This window comes from Phaenicophaeus curvirostris, chromosome 2 (genome assembly GCF_032191515.1).
Source record: "Phaenicophaeus curvirostris isolate KB17595 chromosome 2, BPBGC_Pcur_1.0, whole genome shotgun sequence".
Classification (NCBI taxonomy): Eukaryota; Metazoa; Chordata; class Aves; order Cuculiformes; family Cuculidae; genus Phaenicophaeus; species Phaenicophaeus curvirostris.
In genome coordinates, this window is record NC_091393.1 from 91,271,612 (window position 1) to 91,295,540 (window position 23,929).

The window sequence follows — 23,929 nt, forward strand, 5'->3', positions numbered from 1 at the left end:
CCAAATTCTGCAGTTTAATAGTCAAAGTCAGGGACAAAAACGTTTCCATGGTATAAATAAATAAATATATAAATAAATGTTTCCATGGACTTCACCGCGAATAAATTCAGAGTCCTTTCAGTCTCAGGTGGTTCAAGACTACTGGGCACATGCTTGCTTCTATTACACTGAAATACAACCTTTGATCTAGTTCCATTAAACTACTCATTAAAATTACTTAAAAGTGGCCTGAACTGAATCTCAAAATACTCTGTGTTCCACAAATGGCATATTTCTTGCTCATAGATAGTAACTCAAACACACTGCAACAAAAATAACAAACTGTTTTAATTCAGAGTTGCAACACATAAACAGGGTGAGATCTGTACCTTGTTAATCCCAACTTCCATACTCCAGCAGTTTAAATTAAATGTTACATTTACATAACATTTACATAAAGATTCAGTTTTGTTTATACAAAACCCAGCCTTATTTTTGCAACATGCTCGATGCTAATTCATTATGTTAACAACAGATTGTTTTCTCTATTAAAAAAAAAAGTTTTATTCCAGGACAACATTTGAGAAACTGCAGTTGCTCTGAAGCAATTTAGCATCATTCTTCATTACTGTCTGATCAAGCTTTTTTGTAAATGAATTTCAGGTTTTTGGACACTGTCCCACTCTAGGCAAGAGACCCAAACTGCTTTTATGCATCACAGTCACTTGTACAGTTCATACACAGGCTCAGCACACACACAGCAGAACACATTGCACCACTGCAACCCACAGGAGCTCAGCTATGCATTTCAACAGCGGTAAGGCTGGATCTTGAGGTTGGGAACATTTTAGAAGCTTCCAAGCACCGTCCAGTTTTTAGCACTTCAGTGCTATCACTGCTTTCAACAGGCACACAATTAGAACGGCGCTGACCCCTTCAAATATTGCCCATATCAGCAAACACTGCACAGCTTCCAGCAGGTCTGGAATCAGAGCTCACAGGAGTCTGCAATGTGGCTGGACATAATGGCAATAGTTTATAGAAAGAGCTGTAGCTTTCAGTCCTCCCTGCAGGGGTCTCTATGGAGAGACTGCTGTTCTCATCTGTATTTTGGAACTTTAAATTTTTTTTTTTGCAGATTTTGCCTAAAGGCATCATATTGAAAGTAAAGCTGAATAAGGAGTAATTATTAAGCTGATACCACCACATCTTCACAATAATAAAATAAGCACTTTAACCTTAAAACCACTTACTTATAAATCAGACATAAAGGCCTTCACCCACATCCAGTAATTACTACAATTGCTTTCATGAGCAATAAGACTTCATTCTTGGGTTTTTAATGTGCTAACTTAATTCCAAAATTTCAAGTAAGTCTCTGCAGGGGCTGTCTCCCACACATTTTATCTCCATCCCAAGACATACAAAAGATGGCAAGCATCACCTTTTGTTCTTCCTAGCTCCTTGACTAGGAAGTATTGTTACAGTGGGGCTTTTTTGTCCAAAAGGATATTTTTGTAACACAACTTGGAAACATCCTCTTTCTGTGTTAATCTGCTCTAAAAACACATTTCAAAGCTGGGCACCCTTGGCTGAAAACACTGCTCCTGCTGCTTCCACTGACTTTATTTATCTGCACTGCTCCTGAAGAGTACAGTGATCCAGGGAAGTCAAGACTGGTGAACACTTGCTATAGCCTCCTGTCCCACTAGTCCTTGCTTTAGAGGCTAGAGATTGGAGGCAGGAAGGTCCCAAAAGAGAATGCAAGTACAGCAGTTGCACATAAACTACAGACAGTGGTCCCACCTGCATGTAAGAAACTAAGTAGCAGCATCACTGGACCCTTCCCCAGGAAGTGTATCAGTAGATTCAAGTGGAAATATGCAGCGTATCCCTTGCATCTTTGGCAGATTTTACCCTGTGTGTTACTTTGATGATTATAGCTAGATAGAAATTGTTTTCCTTCATCCAGATACATTGCTGCTTAACACAGCACTTTCATGTCAGCACTGATGCAAGACCGAGACATAAAATTGTCATAGACATACCACAGGAAACACTAAAAAGAGAAAGTTACTATGAAATAGTTAAACACATCTGCTCCAACCAGTCATCCAGGACTCCCAGGTAAAGCAGTGTAAAGATTTGGCAAAATTAATTAGGATTAACGTAATTTGGAATAGATTGACCAAATCCACAGAATGCAGAAATTGTACCTTAGTGCATTATGATTTTCTTAAGGTACCTGAAGGAAGGTGAGGGCAGCACTGTGGCCTTTTTTCACACCAGAAAACTAATGTTATCACTGACTAAAAGCATGACCTGAAAAGTAAATGGAAGATACTAGGGAATGGGTGCAGAAAGACAAAGTTAGTGTACCTGTATCCACACCACCTACTGGAAAGGTTCTGTGGCATGAACAATCTCCAGAATCACACTCAGATTTTTGTTCTCAAGAAGATGATTTTTTTTGCTCCAGAAGACAGTTTGGGCATGTATTCTTGTGCAAGCAGTTAGGATGACTAGATGACCAGAACAAAGAGTTAAGCAAAAAGCCAAACTTATTGACAGAGCAGATAACAAAGGACACATCCTTGCAGGACTTTGTATCTAGGTATTTCAAAGACAGAGGTAGCTATGCAAATACCTCTATCAATACTGTTGCAAGAGAAGCAGAATCTCCTTAATACTATGCTGCCTAAGCCAGCTACAGTATAAAAGAACATCAATAGTATTTTATAGGCAGCCACATTCAAAGCAGCAACAGAAACTGTATAGCATTAGCATTGGTATTTCACTTCCTAAATGAGAGCCATGCTTTATGCTGCATCCCATGTGGCACCCAAGCAGGGAATCTATATCTTGCTGTTGGAGCCCAAAACCACTTCTGATCTTACCTAGCAGTGGAGTCAGTGGAGGGATGTAATACAAAATGAATACATTGACTTTCTAAGACCTGGATGTGTTAGAGAAAAGGGGAAGGCTCAGGTGTTTGGGGTTTTATTGTTGTTTTGGGTATTTTTTGGTTAGTTTTTTTTGTTGTTTTGTTTTTTAAAAAACAGTGATAGCAAGAACTGTTTGGTTTTTTTAAGCAGGGGCATGTATCTCTTCAGCTTGAGATGGCTTGAATATTGTTGAACATTTAAATTGTTCTATACTTCCAACAGGGGTTACACTTAGATGGTGACTTCTCACCATCTGAAGTGAAGAGTTGGGATGTATTATGGGAGCAAGTGTCAGCACTTTAGAAAGAGCTTGACCACACAAGAACTGACCTCAGTGGAACAAGGAAAAAAATCTGACTTAAAAAAAAAAAAACCCACTTAACAAATCAGTTTTCAGATAGTTCATTGACATCATTATTCTCTTTTCCTTTTGGGTAGCATGGAAATAATCCACAGAGTGTAAGAATAGGAGTTAAGCCAGCTGATGAACACACTTTTTCTTATCTTCTTTCATGTGTGTACCTTATTTAGAACCCTAATCCCTCTTTCACCATGGGATCATTCTGCTTTTACATGGAGGTGCCCTGTTACTAACTAAATTCAGTAGACGTGGCAAGACATACTAAATTTCTATCTCAAAGCTAAACTATGCCGTCTTTCACCTGAGAAAACCCAATTTAGATGGTTCTCAAGTTTTGTATTTGGAGAACCTTTGCAACAAGCAATAAGCTAAAACTAAATAACATAAAAATCTAAAAAAGCTAGAGTCATTTCAAACCATGGGGTGAGCTGCAAGTGCTGCTAACATATGGACACCTTTGGGAAACACCGGGGGTGCAATGGCCCTGCAGCTCTTTTCAAAGCCAGATCTGTCTGGAATAAGTATGATTCACACTTTTTCAGCAGTGCTGAAAGCATGGAGATTTTTCAAAAGGATTATACCTCCAGGAACTGTCATTCTTCTCTGCTGCCCTGATCAGCGCTTCCCTAAAGGAAGTAGTGTTGGCATCAGGACAGTAAATATTCTCATATGTTCACAATTCTATTTCATCCAATGCCCTGTCCTCAAGCACTGGATGAAGTGCCTGGTTAATACAGCTTCAGTGAGCAAACAGCACCAAACAGCTTCTCTCTTGCTCTTTCCCCTATCAGCTGCGACCCCAAAGGCTATTTTTATGCATTTTGAACTCTGAAAATACACCCATTGCTCCACTCGCAGAATTTAGAAAACAACATCATATTCCTTGTAGTGATGATGAAGAAAAAAAAATACTATGTTTGTATAGTACTTGTGTGATTTAAATAACATTGATTAATAATTTTGCTGATCTTAAAAGAAGTAACACTTTCTTTCATATAAGTGTGAAAACAGTGGGCAAATTCTAAGTATGATAGTACATTTTTCATGGATATTATCAAAACCCAGTTTTACCCCACGAATTTCCAGAATTCCTGCATCAAACACTAAAATGTTCAAGGTCCAGACCCTGACATACTCAATTTTGCTTTAACTTTACAAGCAGTAGAGTTCCACAATGCCACCACATGCAAGTAAAGAGATTAGAAATCTAGTCCCACAGTCCAGTTCTGCCCAAGCTAGGAAACAACATGTTAAATTTCTCAATATAACAGACACTTTTCAATAAGAAATACATTTTAAATATCGGGGTTTTAAACATTAATGAGCTATCCTAAAAAACATATTAGAAGCATAGTTCAAGCCAAAGCTAGATGGACAGAAATTACTCTAAATTTAGTTTTTGCTAAGAACAGAGAAAAAATGTATGGCTGTAATTCTCTGCCATACTTAGTGTCATGCTTCACTTGGGCAAGCCATTGTATATCCCAGACAAGCCATTATGCGTGCCAGGCCACGCACAGTCCTAAGCCCCTTCAAATGGCATTTTAATAAGTAATTAGGTACAGACTGTCCTTTTAGCAAAGACTGTTTTTACTTTTGTTGGCCTCATTTTATGTTTGAAATTGTCACTTGGCTCCCTGCACCTCTGCAGGGTGGCATCCTTATGTTTAAAACAATACAGTATCTCTTGAACATTTCAAATCTTAATTCATACATTTTCAACGCTTCCTGAAATTCTGGTTTGTTTGGGTTTGCTTTCTTTTCCCCTACTGTTTGTATTTCACACATAGAAACCAAAACTGTGAAGAGTATCTTCTATGACAGATACTTGTTCTGTTTGGAGCTAAAGCAGAATCAGTTTTCCAAATTTTCAGCTAAGCCTCATCTAAATAACTTCATATTCTGAAAGTTCACTACTTGTTTCTCAGACAGTTTTCCTCTATAGAAGTGATAACAGGGGGCACTGGTATGCAGAAACGCCATTGCTTATACTTATTCCTTTAGAAGCCAAGGCCATCCTCAAGTTGGCAGAATGCTGTAAGTGAAATGTATGAAGAAGGGTAGCACCTGCAGGGAGGAGTGGACAGAACAGAACAGGTGACCCAAAACTGACCAACGCAAAATTCCCTCCCATATATGTCATACTCTGTATAAAAGTGAGGGGTCACAAGGATCAAGCTCTCTTATGGCTGGCAGCCAATATGGACCTCATCTGTCTTTTTGCATCTGATCCTGGATCCGTGTGCTCCTGAATCTAGTTCCTGAGTCCAGCTCCCTCCTGCTGCTGAGGGAGGGTCAATTTCATGTATTTGTATATATTTTATTATTTTCTTATTAATAGTATGTTCCTTATTATTATTATTGTTTTATTAAAGCTGTTTTAGTTTCCAATCCACAAATCTTTCTCTCCTTTCCCCCTCCTGTTTCCCAGGGTGGAGGAAAGGGAAGGTGGAGAGGAACTAGGATCACAACTACTCACATTTAGCTGCCGACCGAGCCAGGCCAGGGCTAAACCGTAACAATATTATATGAACACAGAATATGATCTGCAGGTTCTCAGGAGCAGAGACTGCCTAAATAGGCAAAACCAACAACGGTGGTAACTTTCCAAAGGTCACATGGCAGACCAACAGCAGAGATGTAATACTAAGTCCTCTGTTTCCTAGTGCAAAAGTCATCCACTAAACAAAGGAATTTTTTTTTTTTTTAGTAACTGAAACCCAAGAAAAACTCATACTGCTGTAAAAGAAGTGAACACTATTTCATTCTTAGCAGTACAGTTACATAGAAAATACCTCATGGCTCCCCAAGTTGTTAAGAGGGCTAAGTGACAGAGAATGAAGTATTAAAGCTACCTAAGAACACCATACTGCACAGAACCCATAGTGGGCTTTGAAAAAGCAACACGCTCGTCAAAGACAACATTTAACTCATTCAAATTGTCATTCAAAAACTCATTCAAATGGCTATTTGCAGTCCAGGGACTGCATGAGCATAAAACTCAAATGCTGCATTTCCACAGGATGTAAACAAATGCAGTGTAAGAGAAAATTATCCTATTACTTTCTTCATATGAAGCTAGTACAAGCATATTTTGTGGCAGAAATATAATCAGGGGTTCAAACTTAGTACATCAATGATTGTCATACTCTGTTCTTGGTTAAGTAGTTGCTCGCATTCCCAGGAGACCACCTTGTGCACTGTATTCCCTTTACAACAGTAGCACATTTTTAAACCATTTCTTATATGATTATTTCCATTTCTTACATGATTCCTTTAAAGAAAAAATTTTAAAAATCATTCTTCTGGTGAAAATATAGACAAGACGTAGCTAATTTTGTAGAACTGATGCCAGAACTTAAATACATTTAGTCTAAAAACTATATCTACACAATGAAATGCATATATCTTCAGCAATATTGACACTGTGGCTTTAGTGAAGACTGTTTTATGTTAAAAGCCATCCTGCTACATACATAGATATACGTAAAATAACCCTAATGTTACAAAGCCAACTGCTCAAAGGTTATGTCAGGATGCGAGTTTTCCTGTGCAACCTTAAAACAAACCTGATTTTCCCTGTGACATAGGCTTTGTGTGATCTCAGATCTTTCATGGGGTTTTTTTGTATTTATTTTAAACCACAAAAGCATGGTGTTCAATATGATACTACCTAGTATCCTTCCCTTTAAGATATACCCTTTGTATTACTGTCCAATTGGCACCCCGACCTTGAACACAGAATTATTTTCTTTTCCTGCATTTTGCCATGGTACTGGTAATCTAGAGGAGAAGCCAAGTCTTTACAGGACAAAGTGAAAAGAACACTTAAAAGTGATCCTGAGCTTAAGGCAGAGAAATGCTCCTAGGCATTTATCATTCTGTCTGGAGCTTTGTGCTTCTTGTACAAGCTACAGTCAAGAGCTATTAGCAGGGTTCAGAAAACATTACAAAATAACATGCTTCAAGTGAGTAACCAGAGGAGTGAAAAATAATCAGGAGCAATCAATCTGTTAGAGCTCTGGCAGTCTGTGAATCGGTGCTGAAAATCTCTGCATTAAGGCCTCAAGGACTTGTGAGAGTGAAGTCTTAACAGAGTCTTTACCCAGGAAATACGACAAAACAGCCTAAAATAATGAGTTCAGTAGCAAGGCCAAATCAAAAGAAGCCTAAGGTCAGCTGATCTTTATGGTGGGACGCAAACAGCATCCTCTGGCTCACATACTGGGTTCATTCTTCCAAGGTAAATTTCTTCACAGATAGATATTGCAATATTTTAGTGAGATGAAATAACTGATAGGATTCATTTCCTAAGGGACTGAAGACCGTGGCAAACAATCTTTCATGGTATGCATTGCACTTCTTTGTAAAGATTAGTAGATAGCAATAGGTTTTGTTATTAAAAATGAATGCAAATGCATCCTTAGTGAACATGTGTGATTTAGCTTATATAGAAGAAGTCCAAACAGCAAAAACAGTTCTTCAGTGTAGCACTCAAATGCATTAACTTCCCTTTTCTTGTTAAGTGTCCTGCTTTAATCACCAGTTCCTCCAAATATCAGCAAACCACACAAAAATCAGTCCACTTTCTTATTCATGTTGAGAACAGAATTCATCTCGTAAATCGAATCAATCAAGTTTTCTATTGAAAAAATAAAACTTTCCTCCACAGTCACAATTTTCTATAAAATTCAGGCTCTTATTAGAGGGTACAAAGGCACTTGAGTTTCTGTGGAAAAAGCTTTTGAACAGTCTTCAGTAGAAGAAAAACAGATTTCCTCAGGAATGAGTACAACACTGTCACTGAAATTTCCTGAGTCAAAATTTTCCTGAATGATGCTTGATGAGGTTCTTTGGAGCCTGCATTGGATTGATATCCAAGCTAAATAGTTAAAAGTTTTTCAAACTAATATATAAATGGAAGACAAAATGGGATCTTGCCATAGAAAATACGCACTAGTATTGATTTTACATGGCTATCTCTACTATAATAGAAACCCCTTCTACTATGGAATTGCAATAAAAAAACATTAGCTTACCTGACCAGAAAGCGATGTAGCCCAACATCAAAACTTCTGTAACAAAAAGATTCACCATATATTAATTATGTTACAAAATATAACTTTGATGAGTACCCTACAAACATTGTATTTTGAAACAATCAGTTACACCAAAGATTAAAGTTACTGGAATTGATAAAATGGAAGCAATAGTGTTATATGCAATTTCCTTTCTGTAATGACATGAAATTTAAGATCATCATCATATGGCAAGATTTAGATTCATGTTAAAAAGCTCACAAATTCCTTGTTTGAGTATTTCTTCAATAGAGCAGCAATACTTAGAGTTCATATTCTGTTACTGCAAATAATTTTTTAAGCATCCTGATTACCAGTAAGTCTGCATGTTTTCTGTCATATATGTGGGTAGATCCTCTATTAAAAAAAATACTGTGGAATCCTTTCTTCCCCCTTTTCTGCCCTGTTCCGAACTAAAATGCAAGAGATTGCCATGAATTCTCTCCATGATACAGAATAATCAAGGAACCCCCTTATGTTTCCCTTCAAATACACAGAATCTACTGAGAAGTGGACCTTGCAGAGTGTTGGTGAGGAAAATAACTTCAAGGACTTCTGACAGTAAGAACAAGTTAGATCATATTAAATTACAAGAACCATGCCTGAAAACTTCAGCACTAAACATCCACTGGATATTAGCGTCAGTGTTTCTTTCCCTTTTCCGTTTCATCCATCCCTCAGCCAGCTCAGGAGAATCAAGCCGATGTTTCAAATGACTACCTAAGACCCTGAATTCACAACAGTAAGCAGTTGTTTAAAGATGTGATGCTATGACTAACAGAATTACATATATTAGCATCAGTCTGTGCATCTAGATCTTAAAGACACCTCAGGATAGCATCCAAAAGCAAAACCAACTAGGCTGGACAATCTCAACTTGTAAATGGGAGTAAAAGCTGCATTACTTAAGGCTATGGATACTGGGTACATACACTTTTAAAAACCTAGGATAATGAACAGAGACACTGTGCAAGGCAAAAATATTAATTAGCCAGGATTATCAGAAGCTGGTTTTGATAAAACACTACCAGAGATACTTCCAACCATTCTGCTTGTTTGTATTTAAATACATACTGCATTTAAGTCTAAAAGTGAAGTGAAAATTAGTGAAAACACAATGAAGTAGTAATAGAAACAGAGCTGGTAGACACAATTAAGCTCTTCATCATGAGATGGAAAAGTTAACAAGGGGTAAAGAGTTTGTATAGCAGTGTTCAGAGTGTAACTTGGGAGTGGAATAAGCAACTATATTAAATGCAAAAAAAAAAAAAAGAAAACAAGTACTCACATTTCATTTTTAATTAAGATTTCAAAGTAATCTACCTATCAGGCACGACACGGTGCCCCACCCAACCTCAATTAACTCAATTATACCTGCCACATGCACATCGACATGATTATCTACTACCTACAAAGCGCACACATACTTACTTGATATTGCAACATAATTTATAATCAAGTTCATACAGCTTATTCAATCCTGAGCTTCTCAGCAAAATACAGCCTTTATCCGGTAGCCCTTGCAAGCTAAGGTGCCTCAGTTACCTAGAAGTTTCACAAGTATTTTTAAAATCCTATAATGAGCACAATTTTCTGAAAGGTTATTGTAGATTTTAATTAAAACAAAGGAAATTATATCAACAGCAATAAGAATGAAAAAATTATTTGCCATTTAAATTCTCCAAACTGCTAAAATGTCAACAGCAATACATTATTATTTTATAAATAACGGGCAAAATCTAGTTTATCAAAATAGTAATAGCAGTCCTTGAACAGGGAAAAACCTTGTCAAGTCAGCAGAAAATAAAGGGTAAATGTTTAATCTCCATTTCATAATCATGTTACAGGATATAAAGTATTATGTGGGGAAATTCACAGAGAAAGCACAATCTTTTCTGTACTAAGAGAACAGCAGGTCAGATATCAAGACTACCATACATCCAACACTCCTAGTGAACTCAAAATAACTGTGTATATATAGAAAAGAAATACAATAGGGAAAGCTATATATACATAAGGAGAGTTGCTATGGCTAGTATGAGGAATATTCTGCACATTTTTCAACAGACAAAAAAAATCCATCACTCACAGAGAAACACTTCATAATTCTGGAGATCCTGTACCAGAATCACCTGTGTTCTCAAAAATGTCAGTATTTTTATTTAAGAACTGAGAACATTTGTGTGTCTGTGCCAGTTCTGTCAAGGAATAATAAACCATTTTTGCAACAGCTAAAATTGCACTAGCAGCATACAGAGGGATAGTGGCATGATTTTAACTTTGGGCTCTACCTTCAGGGGGATGGATGTAGGTGGAAAGTTTGCCATTTGCCAAGAATTCAAAGTCAGCAACATAGATGGAAACAGGTAAATGTGATACTGTGTGCCCAGGGGCTGTATTTTATACAAATATCCCAGGCACCTTAAAAAACAGTCATATTCCTGTTGGAAAACAGACACTTGAATGCAGAAAGGAATGGCGTAATTTCTACAAGCAGGAAAGGAGTTCGAGCAGTAGTGCTATCCCACATTTCACTGTAGCAAACAGTATAATAACTGCACTTAAGTCTCTTCAAATTAGTGAGGCTAGTTGCCATTTACAGTGGTGAAATCCAACAAATGGGTTATTTACTACAGCATCAGTACTCTGTACTCTGCAGGTATTCACCATCTCTCAGAAGAAGAACTGTAGTTGCTGTGATATTTCAACAAAGGTTTATGGCCCTTCCTTTTACAAATGCGCCTAACATGACATTAGAAAGTGTAATTCAATCATGTATCCTCAGAAAGGCCCATTCTATTTAACCATAGAACAGTGTTTGCAAGACCAGCACTTCCATTAGCCATCTTTGCAAATAAAAATGGCATTTTTCCAGTGAGCTACTGACTAAGAGCCTCTCCAAAACAACAACATTTTGCACCAGAGACTGAGAGGTCATTAGGCAACAGCTGCTTTCACTGACACAACGCTCTTAAGTTGCTTCACCACCTCTCTTTCTTAAGCAATGTCTTACAGCACGAACGCCCAGTGTGCAACATAAGTCTGAAACACAGAATCACAGTTTGGGTTGGAAGGGACCTTAAAGATCACTCAGTTCCAAACACCCAGCCATGGGCAGGGACATGTCTCACCAGATCAGGCTGCCCAACACCCCATTCAACACAGCCTTGAATACCTCCATGGATGCGGCATCCACAACTTCCCTGGACAACCTGTGCCAGTGCCTCCCCACTCATGGTGAAGAAATTCTTCCTTATACCACGCCTAAATCTGCCCCTCTCCAGTTTATACCTGTTCTCCCTCATCCTATCACTACAAGCCTTGGTGAACAGTCCCTCCCCAGAGCCTTCTCTTCTCCAGGCTGAACAAACCCAACTCTCTCTGCCTGTCCTTGTATGGAAGGTGTTCCAGCCCTCTGATCATCTTCATAGCCCTCCTCTTGACCCGTTCCAACAGTTCCATATTCTTATGTTGACGATTCCAGAAGTGGACACAGCACTCCCGATGAGCTCTCACAAGAAAGGAATAGAGGGGCAGAATCACCTCCCTTAACCTGCTGGCCACTCGTCTTTTGATGCAGCCCAGGATACAGTTGGCTTTAGCCTTAGCCTTATCTGAAGAATAAGATTACCACAGGGAAAGCAGATACAAAACCTGTATATACACTTTGCTAATTTCTATTATTTAATGTTCTATAAAGATGAACTATAAAACTTTGCTAAAGCAAATCCCTTAGAGGGGGTATACCTACCAAATACAATAAGTATTTTTCAAGTAGTGCCTGCTGCCAAATGATTCATCATCATCTTCAGCATTAAATAAAGATCTGGGAAAGCCATCCATATTTTTAAGACATTTCTGGCTGTCTGTAGGTTGCAAAGATTCAGACATATTGTCTTCTGCAAGTTCACCTGAATCCTACACTTCCATGCACAGCTTGCCTCTTCAGTGACCATCAGCATACTTCCTCCTAAATAATTAACTGCTGTGGTGCTAGGATGCACTATTTAGAAAGCAGATGCACAAGTTAATAGGAAAGCAACAATTAAATTGTCACATGAGATATTTTACTGTATAAATATAGCAGGCAAACTGAAAATATTCAACTAAAAAGCCCAGACAGCTTGGTGGTACTAGTTTTTTAAAATGAAGACGGCAAGGTGAATGATGAGGCAGATAATCCAGAAAAAATGAAACCTAATCCAATCCAACAACTTCTTTGGATTTATGCTACCCAAACTTGGAAGGTACTTTTAGACACTGAGCCTTAAAAGTCACACTGTAACACTTTCTGAGCATTCTTTTGCCACCTACAAGTATGTTCCTGCAGCTCTCATTTTTCACTTCAGCCTTTCAATTAGTGCCAGATACTTGGTGAATCACACCCAAACAAAGATCTTAGTCTGCCCACTAAGGAGGTATTGGAATTAGGAAAAAATACATATATACAGCTGTTCTGGCATTTCTTCAAGATAAATAATAACAAATCCTATGATTTCTTATTCAAAACCAAAGGAGTTCTTACCATGCAACATACAATTAAACAAATCGAGGTTCAATCCAATAACAAAATTCCAGTGTAAGTGAATTCAATGTTCTTTTAAACATCAAGTTCTTAAGCTTAAGATCTTATGCTTAAGCCCAGAGTGCAAGTTTTGATGGACTGTCATTTGTTTGCAAGCTTTGATTTTAAGTTCTAGCCATCTGCAATGCAGCAAACTAGTCGTAGCAGCTTTCTTTCATATCAGTGTAAAAATGCAACTAAGAGTAAAAAAGAAAATCAATGGTATTTGAAAGAAAAAATATGAAGACTGTCAAATGCTTTTATATCATAACTTTGACAAGCAATTTCTTCTTACAGTATTAACAGGCAGGACTTGTATATACATGAAGATATCTTTATCACATTCTCTGACACTTGCTTAAGCACATACTGAAATTTTAACACTTCATGCTTAGATAAAACATTTCAAATTTCTGTTCTGTTTCTTCCTGGTGTGATTCAGCAGTAACAAGTTGCCTTTTGGTTTCCACCATTATTAGAATAACCAAAGCTGCCATTGTGTTCAGCCTGTGCTGGATGCCTCCATCCAGAGCTCCTGCTCAGTGCTGTACAGCTTTTCAGCATCAATATATCCAAGATGTTAACATTCACCTTACTTTACAAAAGAGTACTTTGTAAATACGTAACTACTTTAAGGTTGAATAGAGCAAACCCTGGACATTTTACTTGCAAAGCATTTCCTGCATGGCATCACAGGGAGAAGCTAGAGCTTCCCATACCTATAAGAATGGTGGGAATCTACAATTAAATCCTGACCCAGTCAAAATCAGCAGGAAAACCCTCACCAATTTCAAATACCCAGACTGACACTAGACAGCCTGTATAATGCAGGTTTCAGTCCACTTTGGTATACATTCTGTTACAGACACCTTCACTTCTGAGTAGAAAATATCAATAAGAGTATCAAAGCTTCACTTGTGGAGTTTCAGTTATTAGCTAGCAGCTCATGCTGGAGACCTGAGTAGCAAAAATAATCTACAGTAAGGCGGCCACAAGGAAAAAGTTCTTTTGTGGACCACATAAGAAAGACTTCAAACCGCTATTGGCCCCTAGCCTACAAATTGGATGAATGATCTAATATTTTTTGTTGTTTCATGTCAATTTAAACACACAACTTGTATATCAGAAAGCCTGAGGAAAGTTGTAATGATTCTAGGCAGCAAGTTCCCCCCACACCACTAACGTCCTGGCCTGAGAAACAAGCAGAACTTTAACCAGGCATCTGTCATTGCCAGTGTTAATGTAAGATTACATAGAGGTCTGCTTACTTAGAGGCTTTAAGGCAAGAAACCAGTTTAGTTTCTCACATATCCCTCACACTGGGTCTTGGCAATACAGTTCAGCAGACACTTTCTTAAAAAGACCAGATCTCATTTGTATTCCAATAATTTCTCCTAGAACCCTTCAGAAGAAATATTACTTTAATTTTATACCTTCCCTAATTCTTCAAAAGCCTGTGGTAGCTCACGTAGAATGGATGAAACCTAATGCCCATTAGTGGCAAACTCCCATAGGGCGAGTTCTCCTTCAGTTTTCCTCAAGTGAGACTCGCACAGTGCAGCATGATTGTTCAATTACTATGAGATCACTATGCTTATTGCAAACAGAACAATGAAGTTTATTAGTAACCATTAGTCATTTTCTACAGTGGCTGTGAGTAGACAGTGCTGTTTGCCAAATGTGAGCAGCAATAACAGTTTGTATCTATGCAGAGCTCATGCAGGGCTTCACGGGTGACTAGCAGCAGGCGGGCTTCGTTTGTTTGTTAAAAAAGCCCAGCAATTTTAAATTACAGTAACAAAGCAGTCACTACACAAATAAATTTCCAGTAATTATGCAATTTAGACCCAAGAAGGATTAGAGTGTTTTGTTATTGCCTCTTTTTACATCCAAAAGAGACAAATACTAGATTTTACTCTACTGAAGATATTTAAGCTGTATATATAAAGCTTCTAAAGCTTTAATATAACCAGTAAATTAAGCTGTACAGTAGATAAAAACTGTAGCACACACTAATTTGGCCAATGTCAAAAGCAGTTAAACATTTTCTCTCTATCAGTGCAAGAATAACTAACCAGTCCAGAACTAAAGTGTCTTTCGTACATTCAGGTGACATGCTAGCCAAAAACAGTGACACGCTAGCCAAAAACAGTGACACAGATCAATGCTCAGCTTTAAGCATCACAACAATTAAAGAAAAATGCAAGCAGTAAGTAATTCAAAGTGTTATTTTTCAACTTAGAAACAAGTTATTCTACTAATAAAAAATGTGCACTAATTTTGCAATTAAATGGGGCAGGCAGCTTAAGTATTTTGATATTGGCGCACAGGTGTAACATTTAAAGGTTATATGTAACTCCATGGCCTTTCTAAGAAGGTGCTCCTCTTCAAGAGATCATCCTGCCTCTAGCTGATACTCTGCATGCCAACAGAACGAAAAGAGCCCTAAAAGAGACTCTAATCCAACATCTTCAAAGACCATGTAAAAAGCTTCCAAAGAATGAAAACTAAGATTCTTTAAGCTTTTTAAAGCACATCATCCATAAACATACACAAGTACAAGCTTTCCATGATGGAACTGTTCTTATGCATGCTATTTTTACTCCTGATCTGAGATCCAATTCAGTGTATTTGTCCAGACAGAAGAGACACAAACCAGATCTTACGACTTCAGGGTGTCAATGCTAGCAAACGGAGGCTTAAATGTAGATTATGGACATTGATGTGTTTGGACTTCTGCACACTTTGGCAATACTGATTTTTTCTGTTCTTAAGATTTCAGTACAATTTCCCCTTACTCATGATCACTAGGCCATTTCAACACTGTAGGTGTAATTCTATTTAATCCGACTATCCTTTTAAATAATCTCTTTTCATATTTAAGTAATCCTCTCTAAAAATACAGGGCGGGGGAAAGGTGCCTTTTGATTTTTAAACAGAAAAGCTGTAGCATTAACATTTGAGATTAAAAACAGTGAGAAGACAAATCATTAAAAGACATGTTGTTTTACCTGATACACTGTCTAAAACACACTGGACAACTTCTTCTCTGAAAATATCAAAGGCTGAAAATATACTAGAGATGACACTCCTCATCTCTAGAGGAAAGGGAAATACGCATAAACCTGTCCTTCCTTTTCTTGTCTCAAAGTTCCAGCTGCTGGGTAAGTCCTCTATGAGGCATGGAGCAGACAGCTTCCAAAAACACAGCTGTCCAGAACTACAGGATTGATACAAATTACCTCAAAATACCTGATCTTCGTGAAGCTGACTGCTAGGTCATTTATAGCACTTAAAATGAGATTGTCTGCTCATAGCACAAGTAGTCTTGGCTTAGAGTCCCTGCTCTGACCCCCAGGCACAGAACCCCAGTGAAGGTCCTCCTGGAGCTTTGGAAGAAGCTATTGCTGCCACTGCAACGCCTTCCACAGCAAGGTGGGCAGCAGGTCTGAGCCACAAATCTGTACGCTCCATTCAAATTTCTACCAGGGTCTGGGTGATTCACGCTGAATCCCTTATTCAAACTGCCAAGAAGACACAGAGTTTCTTTTCATTGCCTGCCTCTCCTTCCCCATGCAAATTTTTCAAGGATTCATAACATAACTAACTCCTGAGTATACCTGCCATGGGAAGGAGCTTATGATCCATCATTTAGCATTTTTCTTTTTGCCTCTGCAATTACCTTCAAATGACAGGTTGCACAACAATTTACTATTATTACTAACCCAGAAACATAGAATCATAGAATGGTTTAGGTTGGAAGGGACTTTAAAGATCATCCAGTTCCAATTCCCCTGCAACAGGCAGGGACACGTCCCACTAGACCAGGCTGCCCAAGGCCCCATCCAACCTGGCCTTGAACACCTCCAGGGATGGGGCAGCCATAGCTTCCCTGGGCAACCTGTGCCAGTGCCTCACCGCCCTCAGAGTTAAACACGTCTTCCTAATATCTAATCTAAATCTGCCGTTTTCAGCTTAAAACGTTACTCTTCATCCTATTACTACTCCCCCTGATACAGAGCCTCTCAGAGAATTCAGCTCATAGGAAGGATAAATTTAGGGAGAAAAAAAATCTATCTCAAATTTAGAATCATAGAATAACCAGGTTGGAAGAGACCCACAGGATCACTGAGTCCAACCATTACTATCTGCCACTAAACCATGTCCCTGAGCACCTCACCCACCCATCCCTTAAACACCTCCAGGGAAGGGGACTCAACCACCTTCCTGGGCAGCCTGTTCCAGTGCCCAATGACCCTTTCTGTGAAGAATTTTTTCCTAATGTCCAGCCTAAACCTCCCCTGGCGGAGCTTGAGGCCATTCCCTCTTGTCTTGTCCCCTGTCACTTTGGAGAAGAGGCCAGCACCCTCCTCTCTACAACCTCCTTTCAGGTAGCTATAGAGAGCAATGAGGTCTCCCCTCAGGCTCCTCTTCTCCAGGCTAAACAACCCCAGCTCTCTCAGCCGCTCCTCATAAGACCTGCTCTCCAGCCCCCTCACCAGCTTTGTTGCTCTTCTCTGGACTCATTCAGACCATCCATCAGCTTATCCAAAAATGCCACAGCAAAAGAGCAGCCTTCGATGGGCGTTTGTTACAGTACAAGGCCCTGAACTTGTAAAGGCACATTCTTCTGAGCCCAGAGGCAGGGACGTCACCTTGAATATACAGGGCTGTAGCAAAGTTACAGCTGGACAATTATGTTTGTGTTAACTTGTGCTAGACATTAGCTATTTGGGAATTTAAGAATGCAAGCTTCCCAAATCAAACATTGCTCGAAACACCATTTCTGATCCTATTTAAATTTCCTTTACAATGATAAAGCCTTTCAACAGCTTACTCATCTTGATATATTTCATAAGTTAATTCCTCAATTTATTACAAGAATCAGCATTTCAAAGAAAAGAAGTACATGATAAACTGGGCTGAGACACTGAGAAGCACAGGTGAAAATGCATGAGGAAAAGGTAACTATTTAAGTCTATTTTCTTTGTTTAGAAATCTATTCTAGTCCTCATTGCATAAATACTATAAAGCATTTAAGCCAGAAACAAGAGATGGTAAGATTTTGCTTGCTATTCATCATTCCAAAATTGCTGCATGTGGTCACAGTGATCCCTTGTGCTCATACTCACACATAGCATCAGTATTAGACCTGTCTTTTCCCAGAAAAGAATCTGAAAGAAAGGGAAAATACCCTGTCTGGTCCTTTCCAATAGGCATACATAATGAACTGTTTCCAGAGAGGATAAAGTTTCAGGAATAGTCAAGGTAGACAAAAAGTATCAGGATGAAGAAGAAAGATATGCAGAAGAGATTACAATTTTCATTTGTAGATCCATTTTCTATGGCATGGTTATAATCAAGAATTTGATGAGCACACAGCAAAATTTGAATCCATAATCTGGAGCAATTCACTCAGACCTTGCATATAGACCACCTTCCTTATACAAGGCAAACAATGTTTTTGCATTAAAGAGGCGAGTAAACCAGACTGAATTGCAGACAATTATTTTGAATCAGCAATCCAGATGCCAGTTTTGGATGTCATAGAATGAGTCATAGAATGGGTTGGATTGGGACTTTAAACCTCATGCAGTTCCAATCCCTCTGCCATGAGCAGGGGCATCTCCGTCTAGAACAGGCCTTCCAAGGCCCCACCTAACCTGGCCTTGAACACCTCCAGGGATGGGGCATCCGCAACTTCCCTGGGAAACCTGGATGACATCCTGTCCTTCCACTGTGACTACTGCACCACTCAGCTTGGTGTCATCTACAGGCTTGCTAAGGATGCACTTGATCTCACTGTCTGTAACACTGATGAAGATATTTAACAGCACTGGTTCCAACGTGGATCCCTGAGGGACACTACTCATCACGTATCTCCATCTGGACATCAAGCTTTTGTCACCAAAACATCTGTGGGATAAACTCAACGTGTTCACATAAAAGTGTGTATGTGCATCTGTACATGCAAAATGTAGTCTTCATAGTCCAAACATTAGCTTGCAAAAAAGTAGGGGGAGGGCTGTTGACTTATTAATACATCAGACTCCTTCTGGTCAGGAGTCAGGATGTTAAATACAAGGTAGAACCTGAAACAAAGCACGGCAGTTGAAAACAGCCAATTTTTTCTCCATCACTGCATTATTTTATTGTTATCTAGCAGTGTTTCTTAAAATCCATTTTCTTCACTCTGGATGCAAGTCTATTCCCTGAGAAACCTACCTTTCAAATACTATTTCTTGTTGCTTTCCTGAAGAACCTCAAGTCTTGCTGTGGCTAACACCACACTTGTCTCTGAATTAGTTTGGAGAAGATGCTCAGGAATATGCAAATTATAAGATGGGAAGGCAGAGAAGAGGAACTGTGTTTCTGCACATCTCATAACAGTCCATGACCAGAGATAACTGGTTTCTTATGCCATGCTGTTCCCTTGGCATGTCAAAACACATCTGATCAATGTGTCCAACATCTTTGCAGAAGAGCACTCGTCACACTCAAACATGGGATGGAAACAAAAATAGCAGCATGTTTTATTTCCATGAACAGCACCTGTGCTAAGTGTTGTCCTAATTCACAAACTGACAACTTTCTTTGTGGAATACATCACCAAAGTCATTCACTGATGTGCCAAAGTTGATACAGGATTTAGTTATGTGCTATGTATTGTTTCTCTACTTTCCACACTCTTACTATTTATTACTAGAATATTTTTCCATACTGAAATAATTTGCAAGTTTTAGCAGCAGCACTTCTCCCATTTGCAGCACTCAATTCACCCCTACCTGAAAAGTTATTGGGCAAACATCAGCCTTGACCAGCTCTTTAAAAGCGCTTATTACAAGCTTCCAACAATACTGGCTGCTCTCACACGATTCATCACCTTGCTTTTAACCTTGGTAACAAAAAATAGTTCAATTCCTCATGACAACGTAAAGTACATGTTAAAAACTAAGTGGCGGTTCACTGAACTGCTGCCCTGTCTAGAAGGAATAATAACTGGGAGCTCACAATCTCCTTTTCACAGCTATAATCAAGCTTTTAAATAGTAATAAATTTATCATGCATTTTTTGGCCACACAGCTACATATTTAGTAAGACAATGATATCATGGTAAAATGAAACCACAGTAACACATTCAGTATATATTAGTCTTAAGATAGTAAAAAAGATTGCTAATTTTTTGACTGAAGGGATTGTCTTGATTAAATAAAATGCAAATAAGGCAGAAACTACCATAAAGTTGTATAACTCCTTTTTAATTAAAGCCTTTTGTTTATAAGTTTGAATGGATACAATTTGGTTTATTGTTTAGTACCATAAATAGGGAGACAGAATACTTGATCTGTTTTCCGAATACCTGCTTTGCTTTTCAGCTGTAGAGAAAGTCGAGACAAGCTGCACTCTTTATCTTACCTGCCTGATTAAAAGCTCTTCCACTTGCTTGCTCTTCCACACAGTGAATTACGTCCGTGTGTACTGATTATAAGCGACACTGGTTTGGAAGTATAAGACCACAATCTTTGTTGTTATGCTCAAAGGACACCGGGTGGTGGTGGTAGACTCTTTAATAGCCTATTTGCATTCCTTACATGGTAACATTCATGTTTTCTTTCTCTTCAGGCTTCCTTATCTCTTAAAAACCGCACTGCTAATAGCTTTGAGCCAAAACCAGTCTGGGTCTTCCAGAAGCCTAGCTAGCATAATACTCCATTTCTGAAAGTACCCTAAAGCACACACCAGCAAGAAGGCTAAGAGTGAGCCTAGCACAGGCAAGCATTTTTTTCTAAGCAGCCTCCCCAATGTCAGCAGGTAACAATGGTGCACTCCATGTCATCTGGCTCATTCCACCCCGCTCCATTTCCCAAACTGGCCCAAGGGGCCTTCAACAAGCTTTACTAGACTATCATCTCATGAAAACAGAGTCTGGCACAAATCTCCTTGCTCTAACAGCTTAAAATCAGGCACTATGTATAAATTTGACCCACTTTGATAAAGTTGTTTACAACATTCACTTAAAAGTCCACATATTCACAAACTACAAAAAAATTATTCAGCACTTTATGGAAACAGTGTCCCTGTTCATATGGCTTCAGAACACAAGCTATTTACTTTCACCATTTTTTGCTAGCTTTTATGCTAGACCCATCATTTCCACACTTCCACTCTTGTTCAGACAATCACACAGTTTAGAAACAAAGGCTATTCCCACATCTAACACTGACATTCCTATGTAACATATCAAACACATAAAAAGACTGCAAAGCCTTTGGGTAGTAGTGATTGAAGAGTTTAACTGTAAAGGCATGTGTGTCATAATTCAGGGATTCAGAGGGAAAGCTAAGTGAGATTTCTTAGATAATTGAGAGTGATCCATAGTTCACTCACAGCCATAACTATCCACACACCTTTGAAAGCAAGAAATCAAATCAGCTGTACAGAAACTGATTTTTCTGGCAGTGAATGTTTGATACATAAATGAATTAAATTCTTGGGCAAACAGTAAATATCAACAGCTCCCTTTCTTCTTCTGTAAAAAATAACTAAGTTTTCTGCTTAGACACTAATATCAATTTCCTTGTGTTACATTTTTTTTTAAGAACACCTGGTGTTCTTACTGAGACATACCACACAAGTTTGCAGAGACAGAGTATCTTTTCATTGTCTGTTACAACTACCTGACATCACAGTGTCTTTACTATTTGTGCTAAAGTTCGGTTTCATTTGACACCTCCAGAGCAATATATAGATCACCCGGGAAAAGAAATGGGAGAGGAGATAAAAAACACTGATGTTTGCAAGCCCGCTTACAAGTCCAGCAGGCCAAGAGATGCTGCCCTCTGGAGAGTGCCTGGGAAAAAACACAGATTTCTATATTAACTCTGTAGGTCATAAGTTCAGTTCATACTCTGGAAGAGAATTTAAACCAAGGCATTTGCTAGTAGCTCAAATAGTTTTTAACAGTTCATCTGTTTTCTGCACTTCATTTCTGCTGCATTCTTTGAATACTAAATATCTACAGCTGCCAACTACTATAAACTATAAAGCCTTCTTGTTATAACGAGCTCCAAGCCAAAACCAAAATTAAAATCTTGTCCAATAAAGCTCTGATAATAGCAGGCCCATATGACTAAAACGAAAAAGCACAACTCATGTTGCAAAGCAGTCCAAGACCAAACATGGTAAGCACCATTGTGCTAGGCTCTGCACTAACACAATACAAGAAGTCTCTGCACTAAAAAGTTGACAAGTCTAAATCATTTTAGGTAAGTCTAGGGCACAGTGTCCCACAGACAGAGAAACTAGAGACATAGTGCAGAGGAAAACAAGGGAGGGGAGAAGTCAAATGAAGCCACTGTGACACACAGGCTAAACAGAAGCAGAATCCACCTGGGAAACAATTTTCAGGAAAAATACTTCAGTGAACACTGGTTTAAGGCAAATGTAAGATTCAAAACCTACACCTTCTTTTGTGAAATATTATACCAATTGAGAAATTCATCCTACACTATAAACAAATTCATTTTTCATAGTATTTTTAATGTGCTGAAGACTACACTGCATGGCTACATATTGAAGTGTTACAACTACAGCTTTCCTCATAACAGTAATTTATCAAGCCCTTCTTTTCCTTCTCTGGAAGGATAAATAGCTGAAATGCAGGGTTTAGACCAGGACTGAAAAATGAACCTTTTAGTAGATACCTGAAAAAGATAATTGCTATGTTAGTGAAACTAAGTAGGCTGAGTCTAATTGTAATAATTCAGAGGAAGAAATACCTGAAAAGGATGCTCACCCCTACCTTTTGCTGCCATGTGAAAAAAGTAACCAAGCTGAAGTACATTTAGAAAGTGCAGAAGATGAATCATGGGGGTGGGAGAGAAAAAATGTGAGGACATGAAAGGAAAAGCGTATGTGACTATGAACACATACATGCATGTTCTTAAACCCTGATTTCCTAAATCAGTAGTAAACTGTCTGAAAAGCAGTAGACTAACCTCCACATTTTAGTGAAACTGTACATCAGGCTCACACAGCAAGGCAGAGCTGGAGGTTTGAGTCCATCCATTTGAAGGAGAAGGGCAGGAACACCATAGAGAACCAGGTATTTCACATAAAAAAATAGTACCTGAGCTAAAGCCAGGCCACCTAAAAGAAAAAATAAAAGGTGAAAAATCATACCTTAAACAAGCCCCGAAATACATCTAAAATCTGTTAATACTGATTACTTCCATACAACCATACAAATATCATAAATTAATAGGATATGCAACACCTACTGTTGCAACAGCTCTAGGGCACACAAGCACATATGATCATGACTTTAAGCACACACAAAATAGTACCACCACGCCAATATGAAGGCGTAAGTAAGCATCTATAGTTCCATTTGCAAAAATCTTTGGACTGCTATGAAAAACAAACGCTGACTTATGTTGAGTTAAAAATCAGAACATGGCAATATAAACTGTGAACATTTATTACAGGGACAATAAATTTTTTCTTCGGAAAAAACCCCAACCAACCACTTTTCACTTGTTTCTCCAGAACTGTTACAAGCAATGGTTACCTTGGCACCTTATCGCACATACTGTCAGATTATTTGTGTCACCCCAAGCACCCCAAGATCCTTCCTGCTACAACCAAGGCATCGAAGTCTAGGACTCCACTTAGCATAGCGCTTAAGGCACATTTCAGTTTCTAAATTTATGGGAAAAAGGCCTCCTTGAGGTGCCTCACCTGCCCGATTTCCAAAGGAGAAATTTTGGCACTGTCTTTGCTCACAGCTTTACCCCAGGCTATGACATGAAATGCTGCATCTTGCACAGGTGAGATGAAAATCATACTCACTATTCAGAGTTATTACTCACATAAGTAATAACTATAAGAAGAAAAATCACTAAGGAGCAGCAGTTAACATCTTTACAGAAAGTGGTGAGAGTTCCCTCCTCCTGAAAGTTCCACTGACTTTGGTGAACTTCTCCATCTGACTGACAGCCAA

At 38.6% G+C, this 23,929-nt stretch overlaps 1 protein-coding gene across 1 annotated transcript in view; it reads right to left on the minus strand.

Moving 5' to 3' along the window:
* HHAT (hedgehog acyltransferase) overlaps positions 1-23,929 on the minus strand; it is a 92,350-nt gene that overhangs the window by 54,445 nt on the left and 13,976 nt on the right. The window contains exons 7-8 of the mRNA XM_069850897.1: positions 22,926-23,076; positions 8,325-8,360 (exon numbers count right to left, since the gene is read on the minus strand). Of these exons, the coding sequence (XP_069706998.1) occupies positions 8,325-8,360; positions 22,926-23,076 (187 nt within the window). The remainder of the gene's footprint in view (positions 1-8,324; positions 8,361-22,925; positions 23,077-23,929) is intronic.